This window comes from Thermobia domestica, chromosome 13, assembly GCF_964235325.1.
Source record: "Thermobia domestica chromosome 13, izTheDome1.hap1.1, whole genome shotgun sequence".
Classification (NCBI taxonomy): domain Eukaryota; kingdom Metazoa; phylum Arthropoda; class Insecta; order Zygentoma; family Lepismatidae; genus Thermobia; species Thermobia domestica.
Genome location: NC_137466.1, coordinates 177,609,502 through 177,629,211, shown reverse-complemented (window position 1 = coordinate 177,629,211; position 19,710 = coordinate 177,609,502). Strand labels below are relative to the sequence as shown.

At 35.2% G+C, this 19,710-nt stretch overlaps 1 protein-coding gene across 1 annotated transcript in view; it reads left to right on the top strand.

Moving 5' to 3' along the window:
* The window catches only part of LOC145668792 (leucine-rich repeat-containing protein 34-like), a 33,392-nt gene extending 18,433 nt beyond the window's left edge, over positions 1-14,959 (top strand). The window contains exons 4-7 of the mRNA XM_081736956.1: positions 5,036-5,251; positions 11,301-11,530; positions 12,585-12,753; positions 14,418-14,959. Coding sequence (XP_081593082.1) covers positions 5,036-5,251; positions 11,301-11,530; positions 12,585-12,753; positions 14,418-14,639 — 837 coding nt within the window. The 3' untranslated portion in view covers positions 14,640-14,959. The remainder of the gene's footprint in view (positions 1-5,035; positions 5,252-11,300; positions 11,531-12,584; positions 12,754-14,417) is intronic.
* The last annotated feature ends 4,751 nt before the right edge of the window (positions 14,960-19,710 follow it).

Here is a 19,710-nt window from a genome sequence, read left to right as displayed (position 1 = left end):
TGCGAACTCACGTCCGTTATCACTTTGAAGAATACAAGGTGCACCAATAATGCAAAATATATCCATCAGATGATAAGCAACTTCTGATGCTCTTTTTGTCTTTAATGGGCGCAAAAACAGAAACTTTGTGAGATGATCCTGATAATTTAATATGAACTTGTATCCTTTGTCCGGTTCACTCTGCATGTCGATAAGATCAACCTGACCCCTAGAATTAAGCAGATTACTGAGAATAGGTTTAACAGTCAGTCCTTTGCACTTTTGCTTCTTTTTCAACAGACACTGCCCACACAATTTGAGATAAATATTGATGATCTCTCGTGTTACATTACAGTACTTTAGCTTAAGTTCTTTGTCCAAGCATCTCAAACGTTTGTGGCCAGTGTCAATGTGAGCTTTATGAATGACACTGTATAATTCTCCGGTGTGACAGAAATACCTAATAACACTATCACCATCTTTACGTTTTTCGATAAGTTTCTCAACCCCACCAATACTTAAAACATCATATCTCTTCAGGCGACGATAGTCCAGTGACGTCAGTGACTCACCTCTTTTCTTTTTCTCTTGCGAAGCCTTCACCTCCAACAGCAATTCATTGTACTTCTCTGGAGATAACAAGAACGTATTATCTGCTGTACTAGCTCGAACGTAGTCGTCTAGTTTTGCTTTGAAGTCTTCTGCTGCAACCATACTCATTGTTGTGCACGGTCTTCAATTTCACTTCAACGAATAAACAATTGTGAGTGGCAAAGAAAGCATACACGTTAACACATAAAGCTACCGCCTGACTGAAGACTGACTTCTGCTTTACCCTCCCTATATTCTCCGAATGCGCATGCGCCACGAATAAAAAATTGCAATGACATCTCGCAAGAACAACTGGAAATAACTAAATTGAGCTTTGGATGAACTGTAATTATCCAAACCTAGCTTTGGATACTATTAAGCGACCAAACCCCGAAATGATAGACTTCTTCGTACTTTGGATAATTGCATCTGTCCAAACTTAGAATTGATCACTTTCTTCGGCCAATGGCCGTTTTCGAACATTGCTCCCAACATATATATATATATATATATATAAGAATAAGAACCTGAAAGGAAAAGTATATACCTTGTATGGCTCTCCTTAGTCCCGCTTGCGTTGAGGGTGAGTGTGCTCAAGAGACTTCAAAGATTTTCTTTATTTTCGTTCTTTATTTCAAGGTTACATATAGGAGCCAAAAAGAAAAACATGTTAGAGAATTAATGCCCTTCTTGAAAAAAAAAAAAAATAAATACAACATTAGAATTAGATAAGGTTAGCCTTAGCAGGGCAGAAATAGAATGAAATGAATACTATATAGTGTTCTCTTATGCTCTGATGACATGAAGAAAATGCCGAAAGTATAGAATATTCTCGGTTTTGTTTTCATCATTATTTCCTTTTCAAATTGCTTTCTTTAACTTCATGTTAAAAGTATAATTTTTTGTTATTATTATTATTATTATTATTATTATTATTATTATTATTATTATTATTATTATTATTATTATTATTATTATTATTATTATTATTATTATTATTATCATACAGTTCAAACTCTTTTGTCTTCGCGAATTCTGTCTAGGAATTTGAAGCTTAAAATATATAAAACGATAATTATGCATGTTGTGTTGTATGGTTGTGAAACATGGTCATGAAGAAAGAACGCAGACTGAAAGTATTTGAGAATAAAATCCTGAGACGAATATTCGGACCCAAAAGGAACGAGAATAGATAATAGCGGAAACTTTATAATGAGGAACTGCAGAATTTATAGCGTTTACCATACATTGTTAGGGCAGGCACGTAGCCAAGGGGGGGGGGTCCGGGGGGTCCGGACCCCCCCCCTTCGAGACCAGAAATGAAAAAATTAAGGAAGGATAAAACAAAATGAAATGACAAAAAGAAGGATCAGCGTTAAAAATTAAAAAGGAAACTACAGGAAGCTTTTGCTTACTCTTTCTTATGAGGAGATTTGTATTACTTGCAATATGGTGGCGAGGTAAGCGGGTATTCTGGAAGAGTCAGGGAATTTGAAATTTCAAGAAAAGTTATGGAATTCTCAGAATTCCTGCTACTAGTCAGGGAGATTTCAAGCTTTCGAAAGCATAAGCTTCTAACAGCGTGGACATTTTTAATCATAACTTTTCGTCATCGCATCCTTGCAGTATCAAATATGTTATTTCAAGGACAATTTTCTGTTGCTCCTTTAACCTGTCATTTCGAACCGACAGTAGTTGACGGAATAATAAAAACAAAAAAACAAATATGTTGAAAGAAAGTTCTGTTAGCATTTGATTCAACAGAGAAAGGAACGTATATATTGTAAAACTAGTTGAATATACACATGCTTCGCACAGGGGCTGTATTTGGAAGTCAACGCCTGTGGGAGTTTCACCATTGATCTCAGGGACCGCGAAAACTATGGATTTAATATTAATATCGGTCATTTTGGGCTATTTTTACATGTCCCGGTATCCACCCCCCGCTGACTCCCGGCCCGCATGCTTGCAAGTCATCGCTAATCTAAGTGTCACCATTGATTTCAGCGACCGCGAAAATATGGATTCGACACTAATAGCTCAAGTGGTAGAGCGTTGGCTTCGCATTCGGGAGGTCGTGGCTTCGAATCCCGCTGCCTACCATCCTGACTGAGGTTTTCCTGGGTTTCCCTCAGTCCTACCAGGCAAATGCCGGGATGGCACCTACTAAACAGACTCTGGCCGATACCTTCCAAATCCTTTCCATTGTTAATGTTGTTGGATATCCAATGTAAAATGGCCTCTGAGCTGTATCTGGCGATTGTTAAATAAATAAATATCGGTCATTTTCTACTACTTTTACATATCTCGGTAAACGCCCCCCTTGAGACTCCCCTGGTTCGAATTTCGACAAAAACGTTTCACTCTGGTCTGGAGCCTGGACCAAGGTATTCGTGACTAAAATTTGGTAACTCTCGGTCAATTTGTCTGGTTCCCAAGCCGGTTCCCGTAAACGACCCCCTGAGACCCCACTGTTTCGAAATTTGAAAAAAAAAACCGCTTCGTCTTGATCTGGGGCCTGGGCCAAGGTACCCCTGACCAAAATTTGGTAACTCTCGGTCCACTCGTCTGGTCCCCAGGCCGCACACAGACAGACAAACACACAAACAAACTCTTTATTTTATTTATATTAGAAGATAGTTTACAAGACAGTATTCAGTATGTACTTTTTATAATAATTGAGGTCATAACGAAAGGAAAATTGTTATATTTGAACAAACAGGAGAAGGACGTAAATATTGCAAAATCTTTCTCAATACTTATTATTATTCATAATAATAATCATTATTATGCTCATTATTGTTTTTTATCATTATTATGCTCGAAATTTCTTCATAGTTTGTTATTAAAATACTTGCCAACATATCCTCATTTTATTGTCCTAACAAACCAATATATGCTGATAGTAAAGTAGTTTAGATTGATCGAGCTCCTGGGCCTTCACAATTTCATGTCAATCCCCCCCCCCCCCCCCGTTACGAAATCCTGGCTAAACGAACCAATATATGTTACAGTAAAATAGTTTAGAGTGATCGAGCACCTTTCGTGATGACCACAGTATTTCATGTCACGGACCCCCCCCCCTTCACGAAATCCTGGCTACGTGCCTGGTTAGGGTCATTAAGTCTAGGAGGCTCAGGTGGGCAGAGGGCCAGAATGAAAAAAAGTAGGAACGCTTTCAAAATTTTAACCGGAAATCCAATCGAAAAGTTACCATTAGCAAGACCTAGGAGCGAATAGAAGAACGATATTAAGGTTGATCTCGCAGAAATAGGAATACAAAATGGAAACTGGATCCAGTTGGCTAAGGACAGAAGTCAATGGAGAGTTTTTCTGAATGCGGCATTGAACTCCGGGCTCCATATTGCATAAAATTAGTTATTGTTTGACCCATTTCAGATCACAAGATCTTTTATCTTTAAATACGGTACTAGAAGAAAGCATCAAATAACGATACATAGAGAAGGAACAGCTTTTTGGGTTGTAATTGTCTGTGGGTCTGGGGAGGCGATGCTCTATTTTCTGGGCAAAAACAGGAGACAAGATAGTAGTTGTATAGGCAGTTGGCACCACCGTCCTACAAAAGCAGCACACACAATCTTCAATTACCTGAAATGCCTAGGTCTTCTGGAATATCACTTATCTTTAATCAGAAATTCTGAAATGCCGTACTATGTAGGCCCTATTCTTTTCTTTAATAATGTCTATTGTAGCGACAGATTTTTGGTCGTCCAATTCGGGGTCATCTTTTATGGCCACAGCGTTGCATGAAAATATACTTCCACTCTTACCTGCCTGACTTGAAAGCTAATCGTGTCTGTTTATCAGCTTCTTTTGGCGTGTTCCTATAAGGGTAGTTACTGTTTACTTCTTCAAACGGGTTTGTCGTCTTTCTCAAAGTAAAACTCTTGTCTCCCTTTCCTATCTTCTTTGTTTCACTTTCTATCGATAAATCTAGCTAGATTACGATAAATCTATCGATAAATGTCCTTTGATAGAAATGATCTATTTACCTCAATCCTAGGCTCTCAGTAGAACTTCTAAGTTCATCCGGAGAGATCTGTAGAATTTGGTTGAGGCACTCTTTTTTAATTTTGTTTCCTTCCCCTTAGTTACATATCAAATTCAGACAGGTAGAATCAAGTAAAATCACCAAAATTTGATCTGACACTAAGTGCCTTTCTTCCTGAGATAGGTCATGATCTCAGAGTTAAGTTCAAATTATTTTTTGTTATATAGAACGTTTTCGAAGTAACTTAATGGTACTCTAAACTGGACGTTAATTATTAGAGCATTTTTAAATCTAACAAGCGGTTGAATGAATTTTCCTCTAATTTCTCGAATATTCATTACCTGAACAAGTATTCGTTATTAATATATTCACTTTTCGATCAGTAATCCAATTATTAATGCGTTCGAACAACATAGTTACTTGAACTCTATTGTAATTTTGCTTCTCTTGTAGGGTGTTAAATGCATAGCACGTTTCCTAGAAAATTGCAAGACATTGGAACATTTGGACTTGGCCGAGACAGACTCCAGCATTGAAAGCCATGTGTATGTGTCTGTGATTGTAAAGTTTAGGAATGAAATGTTGAAATGCTTGGATGTTAGTAAACCTCTGCTGCACTACATGCGAAGCCAGAATCACGCTGCTGAAATATATGGAGAAATGTTGAGGGTATGCACTGAGTTTAATTGACCTAGTATTAAAGCTAGATTCAATAAATTAATTCTCATAATTCGAGCTCTTGAGAATGCCTTAATTCGCATCTAGAATCCCCATTTTTTTTTTTAAAAGAAAATGTATCATATAATTAGGTAAGACCACCTTTCGGCTGCAGCACTCATTCACGTCGGAGAGTACTTTGAAGACACATGAGATCTTCCTTAAAAATCTCACGATCCTTCAAGAGAAAGGCAAAGACAATAATTTCAGACAGCATTACGACATTTTATATATAAAAACATTCCTTCTGTTAAGCTGAGCAGGAATGATAGGGAGACTTAACAGAACCATACCGATTCACTACTAAAGAAGAAATTCAGGGATACTCGATCTGTAAAAAAAAAAAGTGCTAGTGATGTATTGTGGGACATGTAAAGAATTGTACGGGTGGATTTTCACTTGGTGCCACTGTAAATGTTGTATCATATAAAACAACAGTAACGAAGTTGCGTCGTGATTAGTGATAAATTTTCTAACATAATGCTGAAAATGCCAAACTCTTTCATGACAATGCATTCCCGCATTTTGCTCCTTCTGTTTGTGAGAAACTCGATATGTTTAGGTGGGAAGTGTTTGAGAAAGCGCTGTACGATTCTGATCTGACACCTTCAGACCTGATCTAACATCTTTTTCGGCTCTATGGAATGTGGGAATATGTCTACATGTATTCTTCGAAAAACAAAAAATGCTATGAACAGGGTGTTTTAAAACTTGTTTCAAAGTGGGAGAAATGTTTTGAGGGACTTGGTGGTTTCGTCGAAAAGGTATCTATGATATGAGTCTTTACTTTGTATATATTGTTGTTATGTTATCTATTACACTTTCTTTCACATAAATTGTTATGTGTTCCTTCTTGATCCGCTCTTGTATCAATTTATTTACTATTGGCACATAACTCATGATATATTGTCAAGTAGTTGGCGTCCAAACTATGGGCAACAAAGCAAACTATTTAAATTCGAATGGAATTTTACGGGATGAAATTGAAAGTAGCTTTAAGTAGACCGCAAAGATTTCTATCGAATGACACCTAAACGTTTCATTCCGCAATCCTCGTTATCACTACCCTTCCTATTATAGTCAGTGACATCGTAAAATGTTGAAAATTCTGGATGCTGAAGGCATGCGCAAATATCAGATGGGGTGTTTATACATATATACATACAGCTCACATAGGTATGGGTAGACTTACCAGCCAGGAAAGCAGGCTAAACACTGATGCACTCTACTCTTTATATTCCCCTCCAAAAAACATGTAATAACGAAAATAAAATGAACACATTTCCCTGAAATATTTACATGACTTTTTTTTTAATAATATACAAAATATTTTTTTAACTATCTTACTGAATCTTTATTAGTAATAACTAGAGCAACCCCAAAGCATAAAAAGCATAACAGCAGTTTACACATATGGTTGGTACCTTAAACATGGTTGTGGTTGTCTAAAGGTCCAGAAGAAACTAATTTTAAAAGCATAATAAAGCATAATTTTAGAAAATAAAGCATAAAGCATAATTTAAAATATATAGCACAATTCTTACAAAAAATGTCTTTAACTACGAGTTTAACATATTGTACTAATATTTTTTAAAACCAATATTTACAATACAAAATCATTGAGAACATAACAATGCCACAATGAAAAGCTTATTTTTATTTCTGTAAATTTTTTGGTGTAAACCTTTGATGTGGAGAAAAAGAAGAATATGAAGAAAACTTTCCGCCAACAATGAATAGTACACAAGAACTCCACACTATAATGTTAGGTGTACCTCTTGAACTTGAGCACTTTCTGTACTTTTTGGTGGCATCTTTTACTACCCCTTTCTGTATATATGCACCTCTAAGGCGCACACAAGTGATAAAAAAAAAAAAAACTGACTCGAGTAAAGTATCTCTTTACAGTGCATTAAGTAGAAAGTTCGTTAAATATGAAAGAAACTGGTTGCATAAAATATTAATAAATAGATCAAAATATTTACAATATTTAATGTATAGTAAATATTATACATTATACTCGATTAATGAAAAACAACGATTGAAACTAATAATAAAGCATAATTTGAAAAAAAAATAAAGCATAATTAAATGAAAAATACAGCATAATGTGGGTTACTGTAGTAATAACTTTTGAAAGTATTGTAAGGTTGACCAACGCCGAAGTTACACCTATATTGCCAGGGCGCTGCAGTATTCAAACATCAAACTAAATAGCACTTTTATTGATGTATCTTTATTTCGAAATTATGCTTTGTGTTATAGTTAAAATCATATGTTGTTATAGAGATAATATAACATATCTATAGCAACACACATTCATACTAATTAATGCTGTATAATACTCCATTCCTCTCTTCAAATAATTGATATGAAAACCTTCTCAATGATGCCCGCCCGCGCACAGTATCAGTAGCAGGTGCTTTTCATGAAGCCAACTTCTGCATAGACTCACGTTTGTGTGTATATGTACGCTACTTCGAGTTCTGTAGACGGACAAAGTGAATGTTTTTGTTGTTGTTTGATTATTTCGTGTTAAAATGACAAGTTCTAACTTTGAAACTGTTTGGTTCGTAATCATCCGAGGGTGTGTTCGTAATCATCTTACGCAATTATCTGAGGTACGGTTACTAGATATTCTCTTTTACCCAGATATATCCTATTTTTCTAGCCCTAAAAATGTTCCAGGCGGATTTTTACGAAAATGGAGATATGTTCTCTTTTAGAGGGATACAGTTGTACGGTCAGGATCTCACATACAAATGGACGTATGTAACATATAGCTAAGGAATGTAACATAAGTACATGCATGTGAAATACGGAAAATTCTTATATCCTAAAACGACATGATGTAACATCTAAGGGCAGTGCGTATGTAGCATATAGATAACGTATGCTCCATACTGATTTCTGTTTTCATAACTAAAGCAAGACTAGTTTTCATATCAAAACTGTGATAACTAAATGAATGTTACAGATGGTGTTCGCTACTGTTCGAAGATTGAGTGCTTGTATTTGACAACAATCAAGCAATTCATGCTGGGATTTGTTTGATCATTTGCTTTAGCACTGTTCATGTGACCTTAAACTAATGTGACCTAAACATGATTTATGAAGGTAGTATTCAAATAGAAGGTCAGCTTAGTAAATTTTAACTATAATCATCATGAAGTCTGTTTCCAACAGGAAATATTTGTTTTCACTTTTAAGTAATATACTTATGACAGATTTTGCCGCCATGTGCAAATGTGCGTGTTGGACATATGGTAGAGCCAGCAGACTCTGCATATTTTTATGAAGTCTAAATATACTCTGAGGTACCCTTGACATTATAACGACTGGTAACCGCCTACTAGATCTAAACAGTAACTGCCAGTTAATATTGATAGTTATTTAGAAATAAATTGTAGGAAACATAATTGATAAATGTTACAAAGCAGAAAGCACCGCCACTATGGTGGCAAAAGAGGGAGTCGACTTCCATAAATGAAGTTGTACATTCTCCACATCCAAGGCCTTGGTGATGTCAGCAAGGACAGCAAATAGTTGATAAAAGAGTTGATTAGTCATTGTGTTACGCAAATAAGTTCTGAACGACGAACGCATGACAACACATTTACAAGCAACATGCGAAACTTGCGGGTGTCTCGATAGAAACCGTAATTAGTTTGTGCCCGTCTTGAAATGGAAGTTGATACTGTTCAAAAAAATAAATCCACGAATTTAGAAATATCTCATCAACAGAAAAGCCTCGTTTTGAAAGCGTATCAATTGTTTTGGAACTTCTTTTTGACCTCGGGGCCGCGATGGCTTAGGGGTAGAGCGTTCACCTCTTGTGCATGGGTTCCTGGTTCGATCTCAGCTCGCATTAAGTGAACTTTGTGGTAGATAAACACCGTGTGCGTGGGTTTCCTCGGGGATCTCCCGTTTCCTGCCACTTTCTTCATTCCACCATTTCATTCATTTCTCATCATCACCGTCTCCTTTAGCTCAGCCGGCATAATTGTGGGACGTAAAACTGAAAGAACTTAAAGATTTTTTCTTTTTGACCTTAATTTGCGTGCCAATTTCATTACAGCCGTAGTGCTTGACAGACAGACGAAGCCTCTTCAGACTCAGAACAGCATCTGATTCTGGATATAAATAAGCTATAAGTGTTACAAGAGAGAGAGACGTTATTTTATTACGCCCCAATTCAAAACTATGTTCTCCATAAGCATCTGTCGACAGGTGTCAGAGCATATAGGCCTACGACAAGAGATAACGAAAGTCAGTTTATTGATATGGCCGGGTTCAATATTGGTCACTAGGACTCGGATTTCTATAACATTTTTGAAAATATGCATGCATTTATATGGAAGAGAGAGAGAGAGAGAGATTTTAATCAATGGTATAATCATATACTAATGAAAAAATGAAATCTCTTACATCGGAATGCCTTCCCCTCCTCTATAAAAGCAAACGATGAAATGCCAGTACTGCTTAAAAAAAGTAACTTCACCCTCCTAGAGCACTTCACTTTAGGCATCTGAAACCCAGAGTGATATTAGGTACTATGACATAAATCCTTCCAACATTTGTCATAAATCATACTCAAAAAATATCCATACATTCAGGTAAAGGAAAAAAAAAAAACAGGTCTTATCATATTAATTTGATTGATTTGATTTTGAGTTTAGCATCCTGTTCAGCAGCTAGGCTATAGATATGGACCTACAGTTTAGCGTGGGATCCAAACCACATGAGCTCCCTCCTATAATCGAACCCGGGTCTCTCACACCAAAAACACGTACGCTAACCGCTTAGCCACGAGGAAGCTTCTTGTAATATTAAGTACCGATGATGATTTCAGGAGCTGGCCCAGGAAAAATTCTTCCAGGGTCATGTCATAGAGGCTCGTAGCCAGCCCAAAAATGTAGGGGGGGGGGGCGATGCAGCCATATTGTAGTTTATCACCACATTATAGTTCATTTGCAAACCTACCGTGAAAATTTTTTGGGGCCAGTAAAAATTTAGGGAGGCGGCCCGCTAGACCCTCGTGGATACGGGTCTGATGTCATATCAAAGATATATCTCTGATCGTGCTCAAAGTAGATTTCTAGTATTTTCTACATTTCATCTTCCTTGTATTTAAAGTTCCTCCCAGATACGGATGGAAATACTTTCCATGGATATGCAAGAAAGAAACTGGAAATGTAGTATCATGCTATGCACACTATAAAGAGAATTATTACAAACCTCTAATACAATAAACATGACCTCATTATATCATAGAGTTGTCAGCAGATTTTAGAATGATTTTCAATCTACCGGTATTTGGCTATGTATCAAACGGAACTAAAGCAATTACATACAGTACTATAAACAAACATACGTGTCATGAAGCTTTGGATAAGTTGCATTAAGAACACTAAGTACAGTAGGAAGTCGAAAATCCGAACTAATTGGGACCACAGGCAGTTCGGATTTTCAAGTTGTTCGGATTTTCGAAAATGATCAAGAAAATGCCATTTAGGCTTAAATATACTGTACGGTATGATCTTTTATCGATACAGTAGTTATATAGTGCATACAGTAATTATATCGTACGTAAGGCTACTTACATTTAATGTTTCTGAAGAACCTGTTCGTACACTAAATTTCACTGTTTTTGTAACTCACACTTAAAACTTAACTAAGGGAAAATAAAAATATGTATGACAAACAATTACATGTGAATGAGCTTTTGGAAAAACACTGACTTCACACAAAGAATCTTGAATTAGTGTACTGTACTGTAATATTGACGAAAACACTGAAAAGTTCATTTTTAAAAAAATCATTATTTTCGCTAACGCTAAGACAAAATGTAAGAAACTTCTAGGGACCACGTTCGGATTTTTGACGTTCGGATTATCGACGTCCTACTTTACTTTCAAAATAACAATTATTTCTTCTTCTTAAGTATACAATTAATTGGAAATCTAAAATTTTAAAAAAATGTAATTTCATTTATTTCCAGTTTAATAACGTGTTGACTGAAATTCATCTGCAGAAGTTTACTTTCACCGATTTTGATGTGCATTACCTCCTGTTGGGCTTGAAACAGAACACATCTCTTGAAATGTTGGATTTAAGCTGCAACGACATTGCTGATGATGGAGCTCATTATTTGAGTAAATTTATTGTTATTCATCCGGCTATTAGATCTTTGGATCTAAGCCACAATAAGATAAGGGATGATGGCATTGAGTAAGCATTAGACATATTTGGATATTAATATCTATATCTATCTATCTATCTATCTATCTATCTATCTATCTATCTATCTATCTATCTATCTATCTATCTATCTATCTATCTATCTATCTATCTATCTATCTATCTATCTAAAACCTAATATAAAAATCTAAAATATGAACCACAGACGAGTAGAATATTATGTAGATGTAAATAATATGATTATTAGAAATTATGACTAATAAATCACAGTGTGACTTATACCCATGAGACGAGACGAAAAATAATGCTTTCTGGCTTCGTTTCATTTTGATTCTCATTTCGTATTATGTAGTTATAAATATATAGATATAGATATACATAAATTTATATCTACATCTATATAAATCTCTCTCTCTTATATATATATATATATGTGTGTGCACTGAAACTTTAGAGACGTTTCACGTCACCAGAGGATCACGAAGGGAGTCATATAATAACACTTAAACCATATTTATTATTGGAGTATCGTATATTGTGTAATGGTTTACGTATCTTTAGATATTGATAAATAATCTTCATTGTGGTCATACATTCTCTTTATCAATTTACAGTGTTTCTCTATGAATTATATGACAGTAAAACAATGCAATCTAAGCCTTGTATGAACTAGTGCTACCACGAGACTCGAGAAATTTCTCATCTCTGAAACAAGACAAGAACTATTATGTGTCTCGTCTCGCCTCAAATTTATAATGCACTTCTTTCCTCGCTTTCGAGGCGACAATCAAGACGAAATGAAACATTGCTCACCTTGAGGGCAAAACTTTACTAAACTTTCGCAGAATACGAAATTGTCACTTAAGTAATTCGAAATAGTGTGTTGATTATTTCAAAATTAGGTAAAAATATGTCTATATTTTATAGTTAACAAATATTTTTATATATATTTAAATTGCTTTTTCTGGCGTATGTTATTTTATAAAATTATAAACTAAAATGAATCTCTGTGTTTGTAATGTGTGAATTTGTTACCATAATTTTATAGAATATTTTAGTAAAAGTGTTATTTAATGTATTGTAGGAGTTTCAGCTTTACGATAGCAGCATCCAAGCTCCAGCTGCTTGACGTAAGCCATAACCAAATCACAGATATAGGCATGCGACAATTTCTGTGTTGCATCAAGAAGCCGGAATTTCCTCTCACCCACTTCCGATTTTGGGGCAATAAAATCACACATATTAGTCTGTTGGTAAGAAATACAATTTTTAAAAGTTTATTTTTGAGTTAACCAGGTTTAGATTTTTCGATAATATAGTATTAAAACATAAAACAAACTCAGTGAGCCATGTACTTGTAAACAAAGCATATTTTTCTGATTTTTGAAAAACTCTTTTATAAAGAAGGCAGATTTCATCAACCAGGCAAAATGTTTAAATACCGATACATAAAAATACAGGAAGAAACACGGATGATGTTACACTGTTTTTACATGATTTTTCAGAAATTGATACGATTTTGTCTGTTCCAGAAAGGGAGGAAAATTTGTTAGAAACTATTTGAGGGACAGACAGTCGATTGCAACAGGTTGTGAGTATATTCAACAAATCTACTACGAATCCTGAAGAACTAGTAAAAGTGAGATAAGATTTGAAGACTACAGGAGGAAAAGAAGGCAAGTCAGTCTTTCATATCTTTACACAATTTCCCTGTTTTTCACTGACTTACCTCCTTTTCTTGTAGGCGAAATCTTTGGCATTAACTTTCTTAGTTACTAACCTTTCTACTGTTGATTTAGCCCATGGAAACTACCTTTCAGGATACATAATTTAGCTCTTAACACATTTTGGATCATTTCTTGACTTATCTCCTTTTTCTCCTGTGGTCTTCATTTCCAGTTTGTTCACAACTTTTTTTCATCTTAAGTAGCAGTGAGTCTGATCCAACCCTACGGTATCGTTTATGTCATAACAGTGCACAGTGCCAGGGATGGGTTAATTTTTTTTTGTATCTTTTATGTATTATAAATTATTTCTGTCGTTTATTAACAGAAAAACTTTTTTTGATTTCCTTGTTTACGTATAAATAAATGTATATGTAAACAAGGAAATCAGAAAAATACGCTTGTAAGAAACACAGGTACAAGATTAAGCAATATAAGCCTACTCTACCACTTGTAACTTTATATCTTCCTAACTTACAGATGAGATGAATTATATATCAAACAAAGGGAATTTTATTTACAAAATATTTTGTTATAAGTTCCAAGACCGTAGAATTGAAACTAAGGTAAGAAATCAAGGAAAACATGATTGTTCTATAGACGATGGCGGCCATACTAGATGAAGCTTAAGAGGGATGTTTTGGTGACTTCCTTTTTGACTATTACTATACTTGATGAAAGGAAACTATCCTGTAAGTTTCATTGAGCTACTAATTCCTTGGGTTTGTCAAAATTTTCTGCTACATACTGAACTATTTAATGAGAGCGCGAAAATAGTTTCAAGAGGAAATGTTAACTATTAATGGGGTGCAGGACTATCAACGTATGCGAGCTAAACCAAGTTTTTTTTTTAAAAAAAAGTTCAACTTTCACCTAATAAGAAAATTAACTCTGTGTCATCGCATTGATTGACGTTTGCATAGCTAGAAGGTATTAGGCGAATCTTGAATAGGAAAAACTTGAAGCCCCGGTTAAGTCGTTTGTTGTTTTACTCTGGAATCATGTGCATTAAGCATTGCTCATAGAGTGTTTTTTCAGGTTTATTTTGGTTGGCAAATATTTCTTATGAATGATTAGGAAGCCGTACATTGCTATTTGAGGTGTTTTATCTTGTATGCCAATACATGTTAAGATACGAGTATGTGTGATGAGAACTGCTTCCATATAACAATGTTAATTTTCTATCTTTGCAGATTCTTCGACGGCTGCTGGATGAAAATGACCTTGATCAAGAGAACATTGATGTGAAGATTGATACTGTTGATGGGGTGTTTTATCCTGCCTACTACCCGTGCACAAGAGGCCGGTGCGAGTATTATTGTGTTTCCATCTACGGATGTGCATTGCCTAAGAAATCATCAGATCCAATGGCCCAATACGATGAATATAGGCACCCCTTGTGTCCTGACTTTTAAGACTGAAATACTACGTACATTGAAATATATATATAGTTAGAAAGTATTTCTAGTGCCGGGCAAAATTATCAATAATTTACATCTTTGCGCAAACTATTTGGTTTTCGAGCTATGGAGTAAATGTTGATAGGACAACTCTCAAAGGTGTTACGTATAACGAAGCAAAAAAATTCTAGATTGTATATAGACAGGGGTGCCCACAAAGGGGCGCTATGACGCAAACTGCGTCATTGAAATATTTGGGGGGTTAAAAATCTATATAAATATGTTTGAGGGGGTGTAAAAATTAATCGAAAAGATTTTTTTTTCATGCAAGAACACCTACGGATAGACAATTGAGGGGGGTGCGTCATGGACATGAGGGGGGGTGGGCACCACTGATATAGATAGGGGTAGCTTATAGTCACATACTGTCATCAATAAAAGAATAGTTCCTTCAGAAATCACGTTTCATATTTTTTAAAATGAAAATAATGTATTTTTAAGTAATCAGTTATAGTTCCACTCCCCGTTGACCTAAGGGTGTACGTAGTCCCGGGTTTGCTTCCAGTTTAGATAGCACAATAAAATCACAATCATACACTTTCATCAATCATTCATCTCTTTTAGCGTAAAGGGCATAATCGTGCGACGTTTCACTAAAATTTTATTTCGTTTCATTTTTACATTTTTAGGAAGCTGGACAGTCAGTCCAGTCTATATTAGTAAGTCTATATTATGGAGGGCAACTTTTGATAAAGTTACGTTAGTTAATAATGCTGATATATATATATATATATATATATATATATATATATATATATATATATATATATATATGTGTGTGTGTGTGTGTAGCTAATGTCTGTCGTATTACTCCCCAATCTTATACTACAGCTAATGATGTATTCTTGGTTTTGTAGAAATTAATTAAAATTAAATTACGTTTCTTCAGTTAACGAGAATATTAAAGTATCAACTTCTTCACGTGTATTACAAAGCTTTTTTGAAAAGCAAATACATAATTATTGTAGTATAAAATGTTAGAGAGTTTTTAAGCCAGCATCTTGGTATGAGTTACATGTCAGAAGAGAGACGAGAGGACATACAAAACATTGGAGTCAATCAGAAGCAACAACGGTATGTTACTACAATACTCAGCATCAGCAACGCGATATTAAGAACTGTTAGTCTAATAGGCTACCGCTGATTTGCGTAATCTCTGTACTGTGCATCGCTGTTATGTCGTGAACAGTTCCTCAGTAGTAAAAATGCATAACTCAGTTTTATACATTATTTTGTTAACCACTTTAAAATGAATGTGTCAAGTTGAGCACAATTTTGTTATGTCGCATCGCAGATTTACGACCTTCCTACTATGAAAAAAAGTACTCTTAATTCATCCATACATTCCCAAGTTGTCTTGATAAAAGGATGTAGTAATTAGGCGATTGTACCGAACTTGACACTAGAAAATACTCTATGAATGAGTTTACGCTAATGGATTAGAAGAAGAAAAATGAAACAGTCAAACTATAAAATTTGCATTAAAAGGGATAGTTTTTACTTTTGCAATATTCTTATGAGTTAGTGAGGTTTTAAACCTCTTTATGTTAAGCAACAACTGAAGACCTCTGCAGTTGATAGGTGAAAATATTATGGAGGTTGAAACAACAAAATGGTTTCACATTGGCTATTAGATTGTTCTATATAAGCAAGTATAGAAGTTTTAAAAATATATTTCGATCAACTAGTCTCTAATTAAATCGGTTTCTGAGTAGTTTTATTTGAAAATAGTATCTTAGTGTGAGTTTTCGAAAAATGTTAAGAATATATTTTCTGTTTTCCCACACACGATATAATACAAATTATTAAAAAGTAGTATTTCATGCTGATGGAAGTAGTGATAGAGAAAAACAGCTGGCTGTCCTGTTTAATATAGCAAAACTTGTTCCCAAAACAATGACGTAGTAATACCGGTACACTTCTAAACCTTAGCAACACGACGTTTCCACAAACTACCAGCTGAAGAGAATAAACATCTATTGTAACCTAAGGACCTAAGCAGCGAGGTGAACTAACTCTTTTTACATAATATATTAGTGTTTTGTCTGCACTGGTGTAAGAGCGAACTTACGGGCCCACCAAGTGGAATATATTTGCGAATTTGGACCAGTGGAAATTAAAGCTCTTTCAGGGGGGGGGGAGTTAGTGTGTGCCTAAAATATACTTGTACTAGGGGAGTATTCTTGCAGACTAGGCGGTAATTTCTCAACGCATTCCAAAAGAAACTTTTACTCGTAGGAAAATACCCCTGTACCACTGGCGTATTTATGGAGCTATTGGCTGAAGCTCCTCCCCCCCCTCCACGAAATAAATTTGTTAGTTTTTCGCATTTCACGTACCTACAACAATAATCCTTCTTACAATTTCTGAGAATTTAATTGACTTTCCATATTCTTATGCTATTTGTTCAGAAATAATACTGTCTTTGAGGCGCCTCGTATCAAAATCCACCACATCCATTTCTCTTAGTTTCGAGTAATCTCGCAAAACGTACAGTGAAGCTCCATATACACTCGTACAAAGTCCCATATTTGAACTAGTTTTTTAGTATGAAATATTAAGTTTTTAAACAAAATTCCGTTTCCATGGAATTCCTTTAGATCAAACATAACAAGTGATATATAACTCAATTTCGGTTAAAAAAAAAATTGATTTGGCGGCTTTTGATACTACGTAGACGCCTCATTTGTTAAATTTCATTCCATGTAAGAACTACGTTCTTTCTTCCTTCCTTCCATTGGTGCACTCTACTCTTTTTTTAAATTGTTACTGTCTTTCACTTCTCCTATCATACTTTCGATCATTGTTAGTTGTGATTCAAGTCGGCCTTCGTCAATAACACCAAAACTAAGAGAAGCTGATAAGCGAAACTGGTGTTCCACACCAACTTGCACAGATATCAACATAACGGGACTTTAGTTATTACAGCAAAGGAATATTTACATCTTTTAGTATTAGTTATAAAGAAAGGTAAATGCTTGAATTAAAGAAAATCTAGAGGGGGGAATAAGTAGCCCGGGAAATTAGAATAAGTAGGCCAAGAGGATACTTCCTTTCTCTTCTATGAATAAAATAAAAGGTTAGATTCACTGCTAAATTTTTGTGTGTATCATATCACATAAGATTCACCAGGCTTAATTCTTGCCATTAAAACTGCAATCAGTATATTTCAGCTTCAACTTGTCTGAACATTTTCTTTCAGGTGAAAACGTACGCAGGTAAAACTGAATATTTCCATTTTTTCAAAAATGAAATAAGTTGAAATGAGATCACAAATATTTAACATGTGTTTGCAGAAGCGTCATTTCAGATTTGTCTAGAGGGGGGGGGGGTAAGATCCTCCACTGACGTACGAGTTTCACGTTTTTTCTTAGTATAGTAAGTTTGGGTGATTCTGGACAGTCGCTGAATCCGGACATCCTAAGCTTACGATAATACTGCTCTTCGCATGTGTAATGTGGAGACTTGTTGTGATGCCTATTTGAAGCACCGTACCTTCCTACAGTTCAGTGCTGAGTAGGAAGTGCAAAGAGTGTTATACGTAATTTGGATGGTGGGGGAAAGAAGAAGAAACAGGAAAGTTCATGCACGTTTTTTGACCTGATGCGTAACTTTTTAGTGGAATATGTTAAGCTTTTACTCAGAAGTGGTTATCAGCAAATGGTTAAGTAAGACATATATCGAAGCGAAGACCCTACTTTACTTGTTGCATATTGGAAGAATTCTATACTTTGCTAGTACCTGCTAAACGCGTGCACAAGTTTACAGTGCTCAAAACGGGCGAATCCGGACGTTTAGAGAAGGGTAAATTCGGACACGTTTATTAGGTTAAGCTGAATCGGGACAATGTGATTAATGAACTAAGAGGATTCAGAACACTCTCTCCTCTCTCGCTTTGCACGTTTATGAGTGTAAAATAGTACGTGAGGTCTATTGCCTATATCTAGCGTCTATTCATTTTAGCCATAAATGGACTCCGAGGAATCACCAGAAAAAGCTATAAAATTATCTTAGGATCTACAAACATAACTAAATTACAAAATGCTAATCACAAGGTGCTCAAAAATTCTACACTACTGAATCGCTACATCATCTGGTATATTCCCATTTGATCCGCAACAAGTTTGGGAACATAAATTTCTTTTGTCGAATGAACATGATCCGCCAGTAGCTGAAAACAATTCCTCTCCTGTGTCATCAGACTCATCCTTAAACAGGTCTCAATCGCCTTCAGTACTCAGTTAAACAGTTCAAATCTTTCACTGCTGTTGCTTCTTCTAAACCAACATCCCAAAGGCCAGGTGTTGCTAAAAGATTAAGTGTCATGTGGATTTTGTGGGAAGAATTATTATGCACCATCATCAAGCAAATACGGTTCCTGTACAACGATGATGTATAATTTGTATGCAATTATTAAGTATTGTAAATATTTACGGGCAAAAGTGCTATTTTAAAGGCACTAACAATTAAGAAGAAGAAGAAGAAAAATATAAAGAAATAATTTTAATATTTGTATCATATCAAAATATTTCTTAATTTCGTTGCTATAACGACTTGTTTATCTGTTTGACATCGTTGTTACGGTAACTAAGAAAAATAGAACGAAAAACTATCCTGTAAAGACCAAATGTATAATATTTTAAAGTGACAAACACGATATATACATATATTTAAAAGTGCATAACTGTGTTGTGTGATTCATGATAATCTCGTGAACTGTATAAATATTCATATATACATTTGGAATCAGGGAATGTAACGTAAAGAAAAGAAATTAATGTTACATATTTATATGGTGCCGAAACCGTGGAACTTTGAGATTAGTAAGAAGTATTAGTAAACTATCTCACTCAGCATCACGGATTATCTATTACTACGTAATAAAAGAAAAATATACCGAAGACCTAAAATGAATACCAATACAGGAGTTGAAGATGTTCCAGAAATTGAAACTTCAACGGATGTAATTAATCTTTTACGACAGCTAGGACAGCAAATGAATTCCATGACACAACAGATGGATTCC